Source organism: Equus przewalskii, chromosome 30, assembly GCF_037783145.1.
Source record: "Equus przewalskii isolate Varuska chromosome 30, EquPr2, whole genome shotgun sequence".
Lineage (NCBI taxonomy): Eukaryota > Metazoa > Chordata > Mammalia > Perissodactyla > Equidae > Equus > Equus przewalskii.
This window is the reverse complement of record NC_091860.1, coordinates 9,511,857-9,525,080: the sequence shown is the minus strand read 5'-3', so window position 1 is coordinate 9,525,080 and position 13,224 is coordinate 9,511,857. Positions and strand designations below refer to the sequence as shown.

Genomic DNA, 13,224 nt, shown 5'->3' with positions numbered 1-13,224 from the left:
CAGCCTTTCAGATGAAAATGGAAAAATTCAAAAATTTTTCAGTATCTGTATATTCCACAGAATGTAAGCAAGTTGCTCAGAGATTTGACCTCATTTTGTTAGCTATCATCTGCATGTTTAGTATTAAATGGTACCCAGAAGGACATGTCTTCTACACTAGTGATCTGTGGAAAATTCCACGATAGCCTACATGTTACACGGTAACTTGCCTTTGCACACGCTAATGAAAAGTATCCAAATCTTAGGTTCTTGTTTTTTTTTTCAGTGAGGAAGATTGGCTCTAAGCTGACATTTGTTGCCAGTCTTCCCCTTTTTGCTTGAGGAAGATTGTCCCTGAGCTAACATCCTCCCCAGTCTTCCTCTATTCTGGATGTGAGTTGCTGCCACCACAGCATAGCTTGGTGAGTGGTGTAGGTCCGTGCTCAGGATCTGAACCCACAAACCCCAGGCCACCGAAGTGGAGCCTGTGAACTTAGCCACTAAGCCACAGGGCCAGGCCCAGATTTTAAAATTTTTTATAGAAACTTTAAAAAACTAAAACAAGACCATTGAAATAGTTTAGTTCAATCTGTCAAGATTTACGCTAAGATTCTGGGGGGCTTATGTTCTATGCGAGGCTTTGCCACCAACTTGTGTGACCCTGGGCAGGTGATTGCATTTCTCTGCATCTCTTCCTCCTCAGCTATTAAATAAGGACATGGAATGACAAGTCAGTGGTCTTAATAGTTGGTGGGTATCCTGGAGCCTTTTAAGAATCTCTTGAAAACAATGTCCTTCACTCCAAAATATAAAATGGATATGTTACTACATACTCACCAGAATATTGCACACAGTTATGGTTCCAGACCCCTTGAAGCCCATTAACAGAAACAATTTAAGAATCCCTGAAGTAAATCATCGCGAAGGTCCTCCTGGCTCTAACACGTTATTATACGAGCTAAACGTCTATCTCAGTGGGATCCTGTGGCACAAAGATTGTAAAAGAATAACCATTTTGACTAAACCACATAAATTTTAACTAGACATTTTGCCTCATATAACCACATAGAATTATACTTACTATTCAAAATAGGAATTTTCAGAAATATTAGGATAGCTTTTCTTTTGTCTCTCCTGTCACATATTCAAAGTGTTCTGTAACTCTGCATTCTGAATTCAGTCAATTCTTCCCAATGTGGAGAGCATCCTTCTCTTGGAATATTTAATTGTAAAATAGTATCTAATTGTATTTTACAGTATTTAATTATAAAATTAATTCACATGTATTTATATCTTTCTCCAGGTAACCACTTATTCTATATTTAAAAATTGTGAATGAATAATCCAAAAATAAATAATGATTCTTTAAAATAAGTAAATATTTTTAGCAAGATGTTTTAGTTGTCATCCTAAAATGAAAGACTAAATACACTCTTTCATCGAGTTTTTGCTTCTCTGGTATGGTTTTTCTTGAACATGTTTTCTCTAAGTTCTGAGTGCCAGCCATGTTTTCTCTGTGATTCATAACTCACTCAGAGCTGTGATCTTGTGCTCACAAACCCATACGAAAAAAGTTTCTTTTGTTTAAGTCTATAAAATAGTGTAGGAGTAGTTTGTCTAGTAGGAGGAAAATATTGTACTGTTTACATATTAAAATCGATGCTACCTACTTTATGTTCTATGGAAGGAAATTTTTCAATTAAGAAAATTTTCCCTCTATGTCCTAGTAGTCGTTTCTTATCTAAATCACAAAAGCATGCTCTGAGACGCCCTGCTTTACATACCTCTTAAAAAAATAAATAAGAACTCAAAATAATGCCTCTAATTTTTCCAGCAGGAATGGTGATGAACTGAGCATTGGCATTCTGGATATATTTGGCTTTGAAAATTTCAAAAAAAATTCCTTTGAGCAGCTGTGCATTAACATTGCAAATGAACAAATTCAGTATTATTTCAACCAACACGTGTTCGCGTGGGAACAGGTAAGTTGAGATACTGTAAAGATGCATGCGTGGGTGTGTTATATGCACAACTGAACTCTTGAAGCAGGACCTAAATCATAGACTGAAAGCCTTAAACATTTTATAAAGACAAAGAAAAGGTTTTCTTTTTTCCATGCCCATAGTAAAGACAAAAGCAAACCAAAAAACTAGTATGAATTTAGTGTGTCTTGATATGTGATGTTGAATGTCCTCCATCAAAAATCGATGCACCTTTCTCCAGACCTTAGCAAGTCTGAGCCCTTGCAAGCAAAGAAGTTCTCTTTGGGAATTTAATAAGCAGATGTGTCCACATGTTTCTTTTTCTGTAGGCTGCATAGCTGAAATTCTGTTTGAAATTTAAATATCCATCTAAAATGCATTAAACTTCAGAATTCCGGTAACTAGGCAACAGAACAAAAGATAATGGGTCTGATACAAATGCCATGAAATGGTAATTTTGTCAGAGTACAACGTGTATTTATGAGTCAGCTTCACAAATAAGACTTTCTTGAGATGCATTTGGCAAAACTGTAGTATTAAAATTATTTAAATTTTATCGAGTTCAAAAGACTCGTATTTTATATCATTCAATATGTGATTTCTCTCTTTTAAATAATGTTAAATTGTTTTGTGTTTACTGATTAGAACTGAAGTTTTCATGTACATTTGAGATAAATAAGAGGTACATGAACCTCTTTTGATTCAAAATATTTAGGCATATTGAGAATTCACTTTGAAATTGCATTTTGAAAACAGTGGTCACAAAAGAAAACATATATATCTTGACATTCCTTAGGCCAGAAAAAGAACATAAATGTAAGATTTTATCTTTGCACAATTCTCATCTACCTCAGGATCTGTTTTTTTTAGCTGGGTAGTTCTTTTAGTTTATTTTTTAAATTTTCATTTTTTTAAATTGCGGTAACATTGGTTTATAACATTGTATAAAATTCAGGTGTACATCCTTATAATTTGATTTCTGTATAGATTACATATTCACCAGCTGGAGACTAATTGCCATCCATCACCACACACATGTGCCTAATCACCCCTTTACCCTCCTCCCTCCCACCTTCCCCTCTGGTGACCACCAATCCAATCTCTGTCTCTATGTGATTGTTTGTTTTTGTTTTTACCTTCTGTTTATGAGTGAGATCATATGGTATTTGACTTTCTCCCTCTGACTTATTTCGCTTAGCATAATACCCTCAAGGTCCATCCATGCTGTCACAAATGGCTGGATTTCATTGTTTCTTATGGCTGAGTAGTATTCCATTGTGTATATATACCACATCTTCTTTATCCATTTGTCACTTGATGAGCACCTAGGTTGCTTCCATGTCTTGGCTATTGTGAATAATGCTGCAGTGAACATAGGGGTGCAAGTATCTTTATGCATTTGCGTTTTCATGTTCATTGGATAAATACCCAGCAGTGGAATAGCTGGATCATATGGTAGTTCTTCCTTAGCTTTCTGAGGAAATTCCATTCTGTTTTCCATAGTGGCTGCACTAGTTTGCACTCCCACCAGCAGTGTGTGAGGGTTCCCTTCTCTCCACATCCTCTCCAACATTTGTTGTTTCCTGTTTTGTTAATTTTAGCCATTCTGACTGGAGCGAGGTGATATCTCATTGTAGTTTTGATTTGCATTTCCCTGATAGTGGTTTTGAACATCTTTTCATTTGCCTTTTGACCATCTGTATCTCTTCTTTGGAGAAATATCTGTTCAGATGTTTTGCCAGCTTTTTAATTGGGTTGTTAGTTTTTTTTGTTATTGAGATGTAGAGTTCTTTATATATTTTGGATATTAACCCCTTATCAAATATATGGTTTGAAAATATCTTCTCCCACTTGTTAGGTTGTCTTTCATTTTGTTGATGATTTCCTTTGCTGTGCAGAAGCTTTTTAGCTTTCTGTAGTCCTGTTTGTTTATTTTTTCTATTCTTTCCCTTGTCCAGTCAGACATGGTACTTGAAAATATGCTGCTAAGACCAATACTGAAGAGTGTACTGCCTGTGTTTTCTTCTAGAATTTTTATGGTTTCAGGTCTTACGTTCAAGTCTTTAATCCACTTTGAATTAACTTTTGTGTATTATGAAAGATAATGGTCTACTTTCATTCTTTTGCATGTGACTGTCCAGTTTTCCCAACACCATTTCTTGAAGAGACTTTCCTTTCTCCATTGTATGTTCTTGGCTGTCTTGTCAAAAATTACCTGTACATAGATGTGTGGGTTTATTTCTTGGCTCTCGATTCTGTTCCATTGATCTGTGTGTCTAATTTTGTGCCAGTACCATGCTCCTTTGGTTACTATGGCTTTGTAGTATATTTTGAAATCATGGAGTGAGATATCTCAAGCTTGGTTCTTTTTTTCTCAGGATTCCTTTGCTGTTTGGGGTCTTTTGTTGTTCCATATAAATTTTAGAATTCTTTGTTCTAGTTCTGTGAAAAATGTTGTTGGAACTTTGGTAGAGATTTTATTGAATGTATAGACTGCTTTAGAAAGTATAGACATTTTAACTATGTTAATTCTTCCAATTCGAGAGCACAGAATATCTTTCCATTTCTTTGCGTCTTCCCCAATTTCTTTCCGCAATGTTTTCTAGTTTTCGGTGTACAGATCTCTCACCTCTTTGGTTAAGTTTGTTCCTAAGTATTTTATTCTTTTTGTTGCAATTGTAAATGGGATTGTATTCTTAATTTCTCTTTCTGTTACTTTGCTGTTAGTGCATAAAAATGCAACTGATTTTTGTATGTTGATTTTGTAACCTGCAACTTTACTATATTCATTTATTATTTCTAAAAGTTTTTTGTGAATTTTTTAGGGTTTTCTATATATAAAATCACATCATCTGCAAATAGTTACAGTTTCACTTCTGCGTTTCCAATATTTATCCCATTTATTTCTTTTTCTTGCCTGATTGCTCTGTCTAGGACTTCCAATGCTATGTTAAATATGAATGGTGAAAGTGGGGCATGCTTGTCTCATTTGTGTTCTTAGAGGAATAGCTTTCAGTTTTTCTCCATGGAGAATGATATTAGCTGTGGGTTTGTCATATATGGCCTTTATTATGTTGAGGTACTTTCCTTCTGTACCCATTTTATTTAGAGGTTTTTTTTCATAAATGGATTTTGTATCTTGTCAGATGGTTTCTCTGCATCTATTGGGATGATCGTATGATTTTTATTCTTCATTTGGTTAATGTGGTGTATCACATTGATTGTTTTGCAGATGTTAAACCATGCCTGCATCCCTGGAATAAATCTTACTTCATCATAGTATATGATCTTTTTAATGTATTATTGTATTCAATTTGCTAGTATTTTGTTGAGGATTTTTGCATCGATGTTCATCAGTGATATTGGCCTGTAATTTTCTTTTTTTGTGTTGTCCTTGTCTGCTTTTGGTATCAGGGTAATGTTGGCTTCATAGAATGAGCTAAGAACCTTCCCCTCCTCTTCAACTTTTTGGAAGAGTTTGAAAAGGATAGGTTTTAATTCTTCTTTGAATGTTTGGTAAATTCACCAGGGAAACCATCTGGTCCTGGACTTTTATTTTTGGGGAGGTTTTGATTACTGTTTTGATCTCCTTACTGGTGATTGGTGTATTCAAATTCTCTATTTCTTCTTGATTCAGTTTTGGAAGGTTGTATGATTCTACGAATTTATTCATTTCTTCTAGATCATCCAATTTGTTGGAGTATAGCTTTTTGTGGTCTTGTCTTATAATCATTTGTATTTCTGAGGTGTCCATTGTAATTTCTCCTCTTTCATTTCTGACTTTATTTATTTGAGCCTTCTTTCTTTTTTTCTTGGTGAGTCTAGCTAAAAATTTGTTGATTTTGTTTCTCTTTTCAAAGACCCAGCTGTTGGTTTCATTGATTTTTTGTATTTTTTCAATTCTCTATTTCATTTATTTCTACTCTGATTTTTATTATTTCCTTCCTTCTATTGATTTTGGGCTTTGTTTTTTCTTCTTTTTCCGTTTCTTTAGGTGCACTGTGAAATTGTTTATTTGAGATTTTTCTTATTTGTTGAGGTAGGCCTGTATTGCTATAAACTTCCCTCTTATGTCCACTTTTGCTGTATCCCATAAATATTGGCATGTCATATTTTCATTTTCATTTGTCTCCAGGTATTTTTTTATTTCTTCATTGATCCAATCATTGTTCAGTAGCATTTTGTTTAATCTTTATGTATTTGTGGCTTTTGCAATTTTCTTCCTGTAGTTGATTTCTAGTTTCATATAGTTGTGGTCAGAAAAGATACTTGGTATTATTTAAATCTTCTTAAATGTATTGAGACCTGTTTTGTGACCTAATACGAGACCTATCCTGGAGAATGTTCCATATGTATTTGAAAAGAATATATTCTGCAGTTTTGGATGGAATGTTCTGTATATATCTATTAAGTCCATATGGTCTAAAGTGTCACTTAAGGCCAATGTTTCCTTATGGATCTTCTGTTTGGATGATCTATCCATTGGTGTAAGTGGAGTGTTAAAGTTCCCTGCTATCATTGTGTTACTGTATATTTCTCCTTTTATGTCTGTTAATAATTGCTTTATGTATTTAGATACTCCTATGTTGGGTACATAGATATTTCCAAGTGTTATATCCTCTCGTTGGATTATTCCCTTTATCACTATGTAGTGCCTTCTTTGTCTCTTGTACAGTTCTTGTTTTAAAGTCTATCTTGTCTGATATAAGTATTGCTACCCCAGCTTTCCTTTCATTGCCATTTGCATGCAGTGACTTTTTCCATCCCTTCACTTTCAGTGTCTGAGTGTCTTTAGGTCTGAAGTGTGTCTCTTGTATGCAGCATATATATGGGTCTTGTTTTTTTATCCAGTTGGCCACCCTGTGCCTTTTGATTGGAGCATTTAGTCCATTGACATCTAAAGTAGTTGTTGATAAGAATGCACTTATTACCGTTTTGTTACTTTTTTTCTGGGTGTTTAAGTAGTTCTTCTCTGTTCCTTTCTTCTTCTCTTGCTCTCTTCCCTTGTGGTTTGATGGCTTTCTTTAGTATTATATTTGGGTTCCTTTCTCTTAATTTTTTGTCTATTTATTATAGGTTTCTGGTTTGTGATTACCGTGAGGTTCATATCTAATAATTTACGTACATAGCAGTGTATATTAAGTTAATGGTCTCTTTAATTTGACCTCTTGCTAAAAGCTCTAATCTTTTACTCCCCTCCTCCCATGTTTTCTGTTTTTGATATCATGTCTACCCTCTTTTTGTGTTTTTGTGTATCTGTTAGCCTCTTATCCTGGAGATAGATAATTTTAGTACTTTTGTCTTTTGATCTTCATATTACCTTCATAGGTGGTTGATCTGCTACCTTTACCGTATATTTTCCTTTACCAGTGCTTTTATTGCTTTTAAAAATTTGGGGGGGGGGGCGGCCAGCCTGGTGGCACAGCAGTTAAGTTCACATGTTCTACTTCTCGGTGGCCCAGGTTCGCCAGTTTGGATCCTGGGTGTGGACTGGCACCGCTTGGCAAAAGCCATGCTGTGGTAGGCATCCCGCATAAAGTAGAGGAAGATGGGCATGGATGTTAGCTCAGGGCCAGTCTTCCTCAGCAAAAAGAGGAGGATTGGCAGTAGTTAGCTCAGGGCTAATCTTCTTCAAAAAAAAATTTTCTTTTTGATCGTTTTCTTATTCCTATTTGTGGTCTTTTCTTTCCCACTTAATTCCCTTTAGCATTTCTTGTAAGGTTGATTTCTTTGTGATAAACTCCTTTAGTTTTTGCTTGTCTGGGAAACTCTTTATCTCTCCTTCCATTCTGAATGATAACTTTGCCAGGTAGAGTATTCTTGGCTGTAGGTTTTTTTTCTTCCACCACTTTAAATATATTGTGCCACTGCCTTCTAGCCTGTAAGATTTCTGCTGAGAAGTCAACTCATAACCTTATGGGTTTATTTTGTATGTAAGTTGTTGCCTTCCTCTTAAAGCTTAGGATTCTCTCTTTATCTTTAATTCTTGACCTTTTAATTATAATGTGTCTTGGTGTGGGCTTCTTTGGGTTTATCTTGTTTGGTACTCTCTGTGCTTCCTGTACCTAGACGTCAGTATGCTTCCTTAGGTTAGGAAAGTTTTCAGCTATTATTTCTTCAAATAGATTCTCTGCCTCTTTGTCTCTCTCTCTTTTCCTTCTGGGACACATATAATATGGATGTTAGTGTGCTTGATGTTGTCCCAGAGGTTCCTCAGACTGTCCTTCTTCTTTTTAATTCTTTTTTCTTTTATCTGATCAGCTTGAATGATTTCCCCTAGTCATTTGTGCAGCTCACTGATCCATTCCTCTGTATCATCTGCTCTGCTATTGAATCTCTCTAGTGAATTTTTCATTTCCAGTATTGTGTTCTTCATTTCTGATTGGTTCTCTTTTGTATTTTCCAGTTCTATGTTGAAGTTCTCACTGAGTTCATCCATTCTTCTCCAAAGATCACTGAGCATCTTAATGACTCTTAGTTTGTACTCTTTGTCAGGTAGATTGTTTATTTCTGTTTCATTTAGTTCTTTTTCTGGAGTTTTGTCCTGTTCCCTTACTTGGAACATATTCCTTTGTCTCCTCATTTTGCCTCTTTCTCTGTTCTTATATCTAGCCATTAGGTAGATCAGCTATATTGCCTGATCTTGGAGAGGTGGCCTTATGTAAGAGATGCCTCATAAGGACCAGCAGTGTGCTTCCCTCTTGTCGCAAGTTCCAAATGTTCCAGGAATATCCTGTGTGGGCTACATGTGTCCTTCTGTTGTGGCAGCTTTGCTCTTGCTGCAAGTACACGGGCAGGCTAGACTGTTCCCTGGCCAGCTGGTTGTAATACTCAGCTGCATGTGGCTGCTATGGACCCTTCAGTCACTTTTTCTGGCATGGGGAACCCCAACACAGCTGGCTGCAAAGTCTAATAGCACATTCCTGTTTCAGTTTTTCTGTTAAGTGAGTCAGCCCCCAGCATGGCTGGTTGCTAGGCTCAGGGGCTTACACTTGCTGTAGGACTCCAGCCTGTAAGGCACTTGTCAGCTCTCTCAGGATTTCAGCTGAGTAAGGCTAGCCCCAGGAATGGGAGCACCCAGTTGTTTCAGGCTTTGTAAGGTGGGGTCAATCCCCTATGTGGCTGTTTGAGAAACACAAGTCTGCTGCAGCTGAAAAGCCCCACTGCCCACAGAGCCAAACACTCTGTCAACACAGTCTTGCCCCATGCACATGCCCTGACCCAATGAAATGGACCCAGTCGCCCCACTTCAGGGGCCCCACAACTCCACCAATGGAGACCCACCCTTTGCACGTGCCCTACCCCGCCAAGGCAGACACACTTGCCCGGTTGCAGAGATTCCAGGCACCCCACCTGTGCGGGCCCACAAGTTACCTGAGGGCTTGCAGATCCCCTGCTCCTCCAGGGAAGGCTGCATACCTTAGGATTGCTCCCAGCCAGCCGTGAAGTGCTGCAGCTCGTGAAGGTGGCATTTTTTTGTCTTCAGAAAGATATTTCTGCCTCTTCTACCTTGGTCAGCACTGTCCCTTATTGCAGGGGTTCTTTTTATTCATTTTTCAGTTCTCTCTCATTGTCCCAAGAGTAGTTGTAAATTTCTGCTGTCTGTGGTAGGAGATGAGTTCGGAGTCCACCTACGCCACCATCTTGACTGAACTCCTACCCCAGGATCTTGTTCCATCAAATATTCGTTCTCTCTCTCTCTCCCTCCACCCCTCCTCCATGCATCTCTATTAGTGCCATCTCTTAGCCTAGATATGTCAGGAAATCTTTAAAAATCTTTAAAACCAAAACCTTTCTTCAACCTGCTTATCTCTATAGCCATGGCCCTCTCTCTTCCCTTCACAACCAAGCTCCTTGAAAGTTAATTCAATATTCATTACATTGTATTTATTTCTTTCCTACCTGGGTACATTGAGTCCATAGCTTCTGGCTCTGATCTCCCCCATGCCAAAGGCCCTTCCTGATCTCATCAGTCATTAGTATCAGAAACATTTTAGTCTCCACATTAGTAGCCTTTCTGTAATTTTCAATCCTGTTGACAGATTCCTGTTTTGAGAAAACGCCTCCTTTGGCATCCCTAACACCATCTTTCTATTTCTGTTCCTCTTTGATAGGTTCCTCCTTACTCTCTCTGCACCATCCCATAAATCAGTGGTTTGCAACTCTGGCTGCATATTAGAGTCACTTGGGTATCTTTCTAAAACCCCCATGTCCAGATCCTGTCCCAGACCGCTTAAGTCAGATCTCTTGGGATGAGATCCAGGCATCAATATTTTTAAAGGCTCCCAGTCTCTTCCAATGCACAGCCAAAGTTGAGAATTACTGCCCTAAATCCTCGCCTCCCAAAGAGTTCTATCCTTGACCCTCTCCTCAGACTCACTGGGAAAGATAATCTATTTTCATTATTTCAACCACCCCCGTCATGCTAGCGATGCTCAACTCCCCATCTCCAACCCATCTCTTAGGACAGCTTCCAGAACTTTATCCAGAGCTGAACTCATCATCTTTCCCTCTCACTTACATTCTTTCTCAGTAAATGACGTCTCTATTCACCCACTTACTCCAGCCAAAGATGTTACATTATATTTCATTTCTCCGTACTGAAATCCAAAAAATCAGTGAGACTTCTTCCTATTCCTCCCTCCTCTATGTTCCAGTAAAAATATTTGACCATACAGTATGTGGTTTACGTTTATGCCTTTCTCACTAGGCTGCAAAATCCTTGAGGTCAAGGACTATGTTTTAATTCTTTTTGTGTCTACAGAGCCTGACATATAGCAAGTGTGCAACAAATATTTATTAAATTAATGTCCTCTTGCTTTAATGCCTCACAATGTTCACAGAATCTGTTCTAATCAGAGACTGAAACAAGTGAATATTTTTTGGTTTGGCCTTTGTGATAGGGATCTGTTAAGATTACCTGCTTCATGAGACCAGGTGCATCTTCATGTATTTCCTATCTGATTAATTAACAACTTGTGTTGGTAGACCTCTGTTATTCTCTTTCTTTCGGCTTAGATTATAAGCTAGTTTTATTGGAACTAGCGTTTAGACCAATTTACATATCTTTCAATAATTATTTGCTTTTCATGTTTTATTGAATGTTGCAGTTTACAATTCACTTTGATTGATGGCCTTGAATTTCATCCATGATCCTAATGCTCTTAATTCTTTTGTCTTTGGGCTTGGCACAAATGAAAGTATTCCGTAAGCTCTTTTTAAAATATCCTTGAGAGGCTTTCAAGACTAAACAACTCAAAATTGCCCCCAAGAAATTAAAAATTCAACTAGGATCCAGGATTATACAAAGCACTTCGAGGAATTAAGGCCATCCTCAGTCCTTTCAAGTGCCTTCCTAGGGTAACTACCCAAGAATCCCTCCATCATAATCTATGGGCCAGGCATTGGCAGCTGAGTGATCAGGTCAATGAGCGTATGATCCAGCAGGTACAGGATTAGTCAGTGATTCTCTTGACTTTAACATGTAGGTGCACATGTTTGGGGTTTTTTTTCTTTCACTCTGTCACTTACCTGTGAAAGCAAAAGTTGTAACTGAGAAATGCTAATGTAGCTGTATATATTACCTATCACCGATAAAGAGAGCACACTTACACTAATTTCTGTAAATGTGAAACAGCTATTAAGCCAAATCATTAATTAAAGTCATGGTCATACCTTTTTTTGGTTAAATATAATCATAGGTTTGACCTAACTGAGAGCTACTTATTGCTTATCAGTAAGACGTAGTGTTCTCAGTTTCATGAATGTACAAATGATCTGGGCAATCTGAGCAAGATACAAGCCTTGGGCAGCACCTTCAAAGAGAAAACAACTTCTGGTCCTGCTGAGACCAACAAACATTATCTTTATTGACAGTCCTACAGCACTGGAGTGTAAATACAGGTTTGCTGAAAGCATTTTCTTGTTTAGCCCAAGTTCAGTTTACATGTAATATACGGTGGGACACACCAACAAAGTTGGTTATGAAGGTGTTTTAAATGTCATTTTCCCATTACTTTCCATTAAAACAGTAATAAATGGACTATAGTGAAACATTTTTAGTGAAAGAGTTTATGGCTGTGACCTAATCTATAGTTTGTGGATGGATAGTTTTGTGTTTCTTGGACTAGTTGCCTCCAACTAGCCATTTGTGTTACTTTTGAAACATGTTCCTAAATCTGGGGATCCCATTCTCAACTTTCCCTCAAACTACTTTTCTTTGAACATAAATAAGCCTCGAAATCTTAGCACTCAGCCAGGAGCTTGTATCCCTTTTTTATCCTTATTATATAGATATTTAAAATGTGTAAGTAACATTATTTTTATTCTGTGTATAATATATAACTCCTGAAAATTCCCTGGAGTTTGATATTTCACAATATTTGAAGCTTCTGTACTTTTCCAGCACCAGAAGAACCATTTTGTATCTGTTGTATTTAATAAAATTTAAAGGGACTATTTGTATCTGACTTCAATAGTATGGAAATTAGATGATAATCTAGGTCCCCACCCATGCAAATAGACGATGAGGAGTATAGTTGTAATCTTTTAAAGTCAAGACTCAATCAAACTCTTCTAAACGAGTTGCCCTGAAAAGCGTATAATTTTCTCTTAGTTTTATTAATTCCAACAATAGAGTATTCCTATTTCAGCCTTCCCTATTGCATTTGTACAGCATTATTTTGACACATGCTATTTAATTCCATATCTTTCAAAAAGCTTTTAGTTAGCTCAAAGGGCAGCAAACAAATTACCCCATTTCTGATAAAGGAGGTGTCTTTTTTGCGGTAGCCCATCACTGAATCTCCATGGTAATTATGTAGTCAAGATTTTGGTTTTGTTTGGTTTGTTTTTGTTGTTTTCTGATTTTCTTCCATGTAAAAGAGAGCTCAACAGTAATGGAAGTGTGATAGAGAGCTGGAAATTTTCTTCAAGTTATAGTCATTCTGGTGCTATAATGATGGTTTTGTCCTTTGTTTTAATTTTGCACTATGATATAATCATTGTGGTGTAGAACACACAAAAGAAATGAACCCTTTTCCCTCCAAGTTTACATTTCGAATCAAGGAGAATGTACACCAACCACTGATGAGTCACCCATGGGCGTGATTTGAATTGGAGCAAATGCCATTGTTCTTTAGGGCCATTAGACACCCGGAATACTACACCCAGGATGATACTACAAAGCATTGTTCTAGAATCCTGGAGATTCACTCTACTTCCTTACACAACTATTTATTCCTAGGATTAGTTTCCTTATCCA

The 13,224-nt window shown here is 37.1% G+C and overlaps 1 protein-coding gene across 21 annotated transcripts in view; it reads left to right on the top strand.

Moving 5' to 3' along the window:
• MYO3A (myosin IIIA) overlaps window positions 1–13,224 on the top strand; it is a 219,313-nt gene that overhangs the window by 134,124 nt on the left and 71,965 nt on the right. For 14 of the 21 annotated variants that reach the window (XR_011534969.1, XR_011534970.1, XM_070600907.1 and 11 more), the window contains one exon: window positions 1,814–1,961. Coding sequence is in view for 18 of the 21 variants with exons in the window: in XM_070600907.1 (XP_070457008.1) it covers window positions 1,814–1,961 (148 nt within the window). In the remaining 3 variants the exon portion in view is untranslated. Of the gene's footprint in view, window positions 1–1,813; window positions 1,962–13,224 lie in introns of those variants that run through there. The other 7 variants (XM_070600908.1, XM_070600901.1, XM_070600899.1 and 4 more) reach the window with 2 other exon arrangements.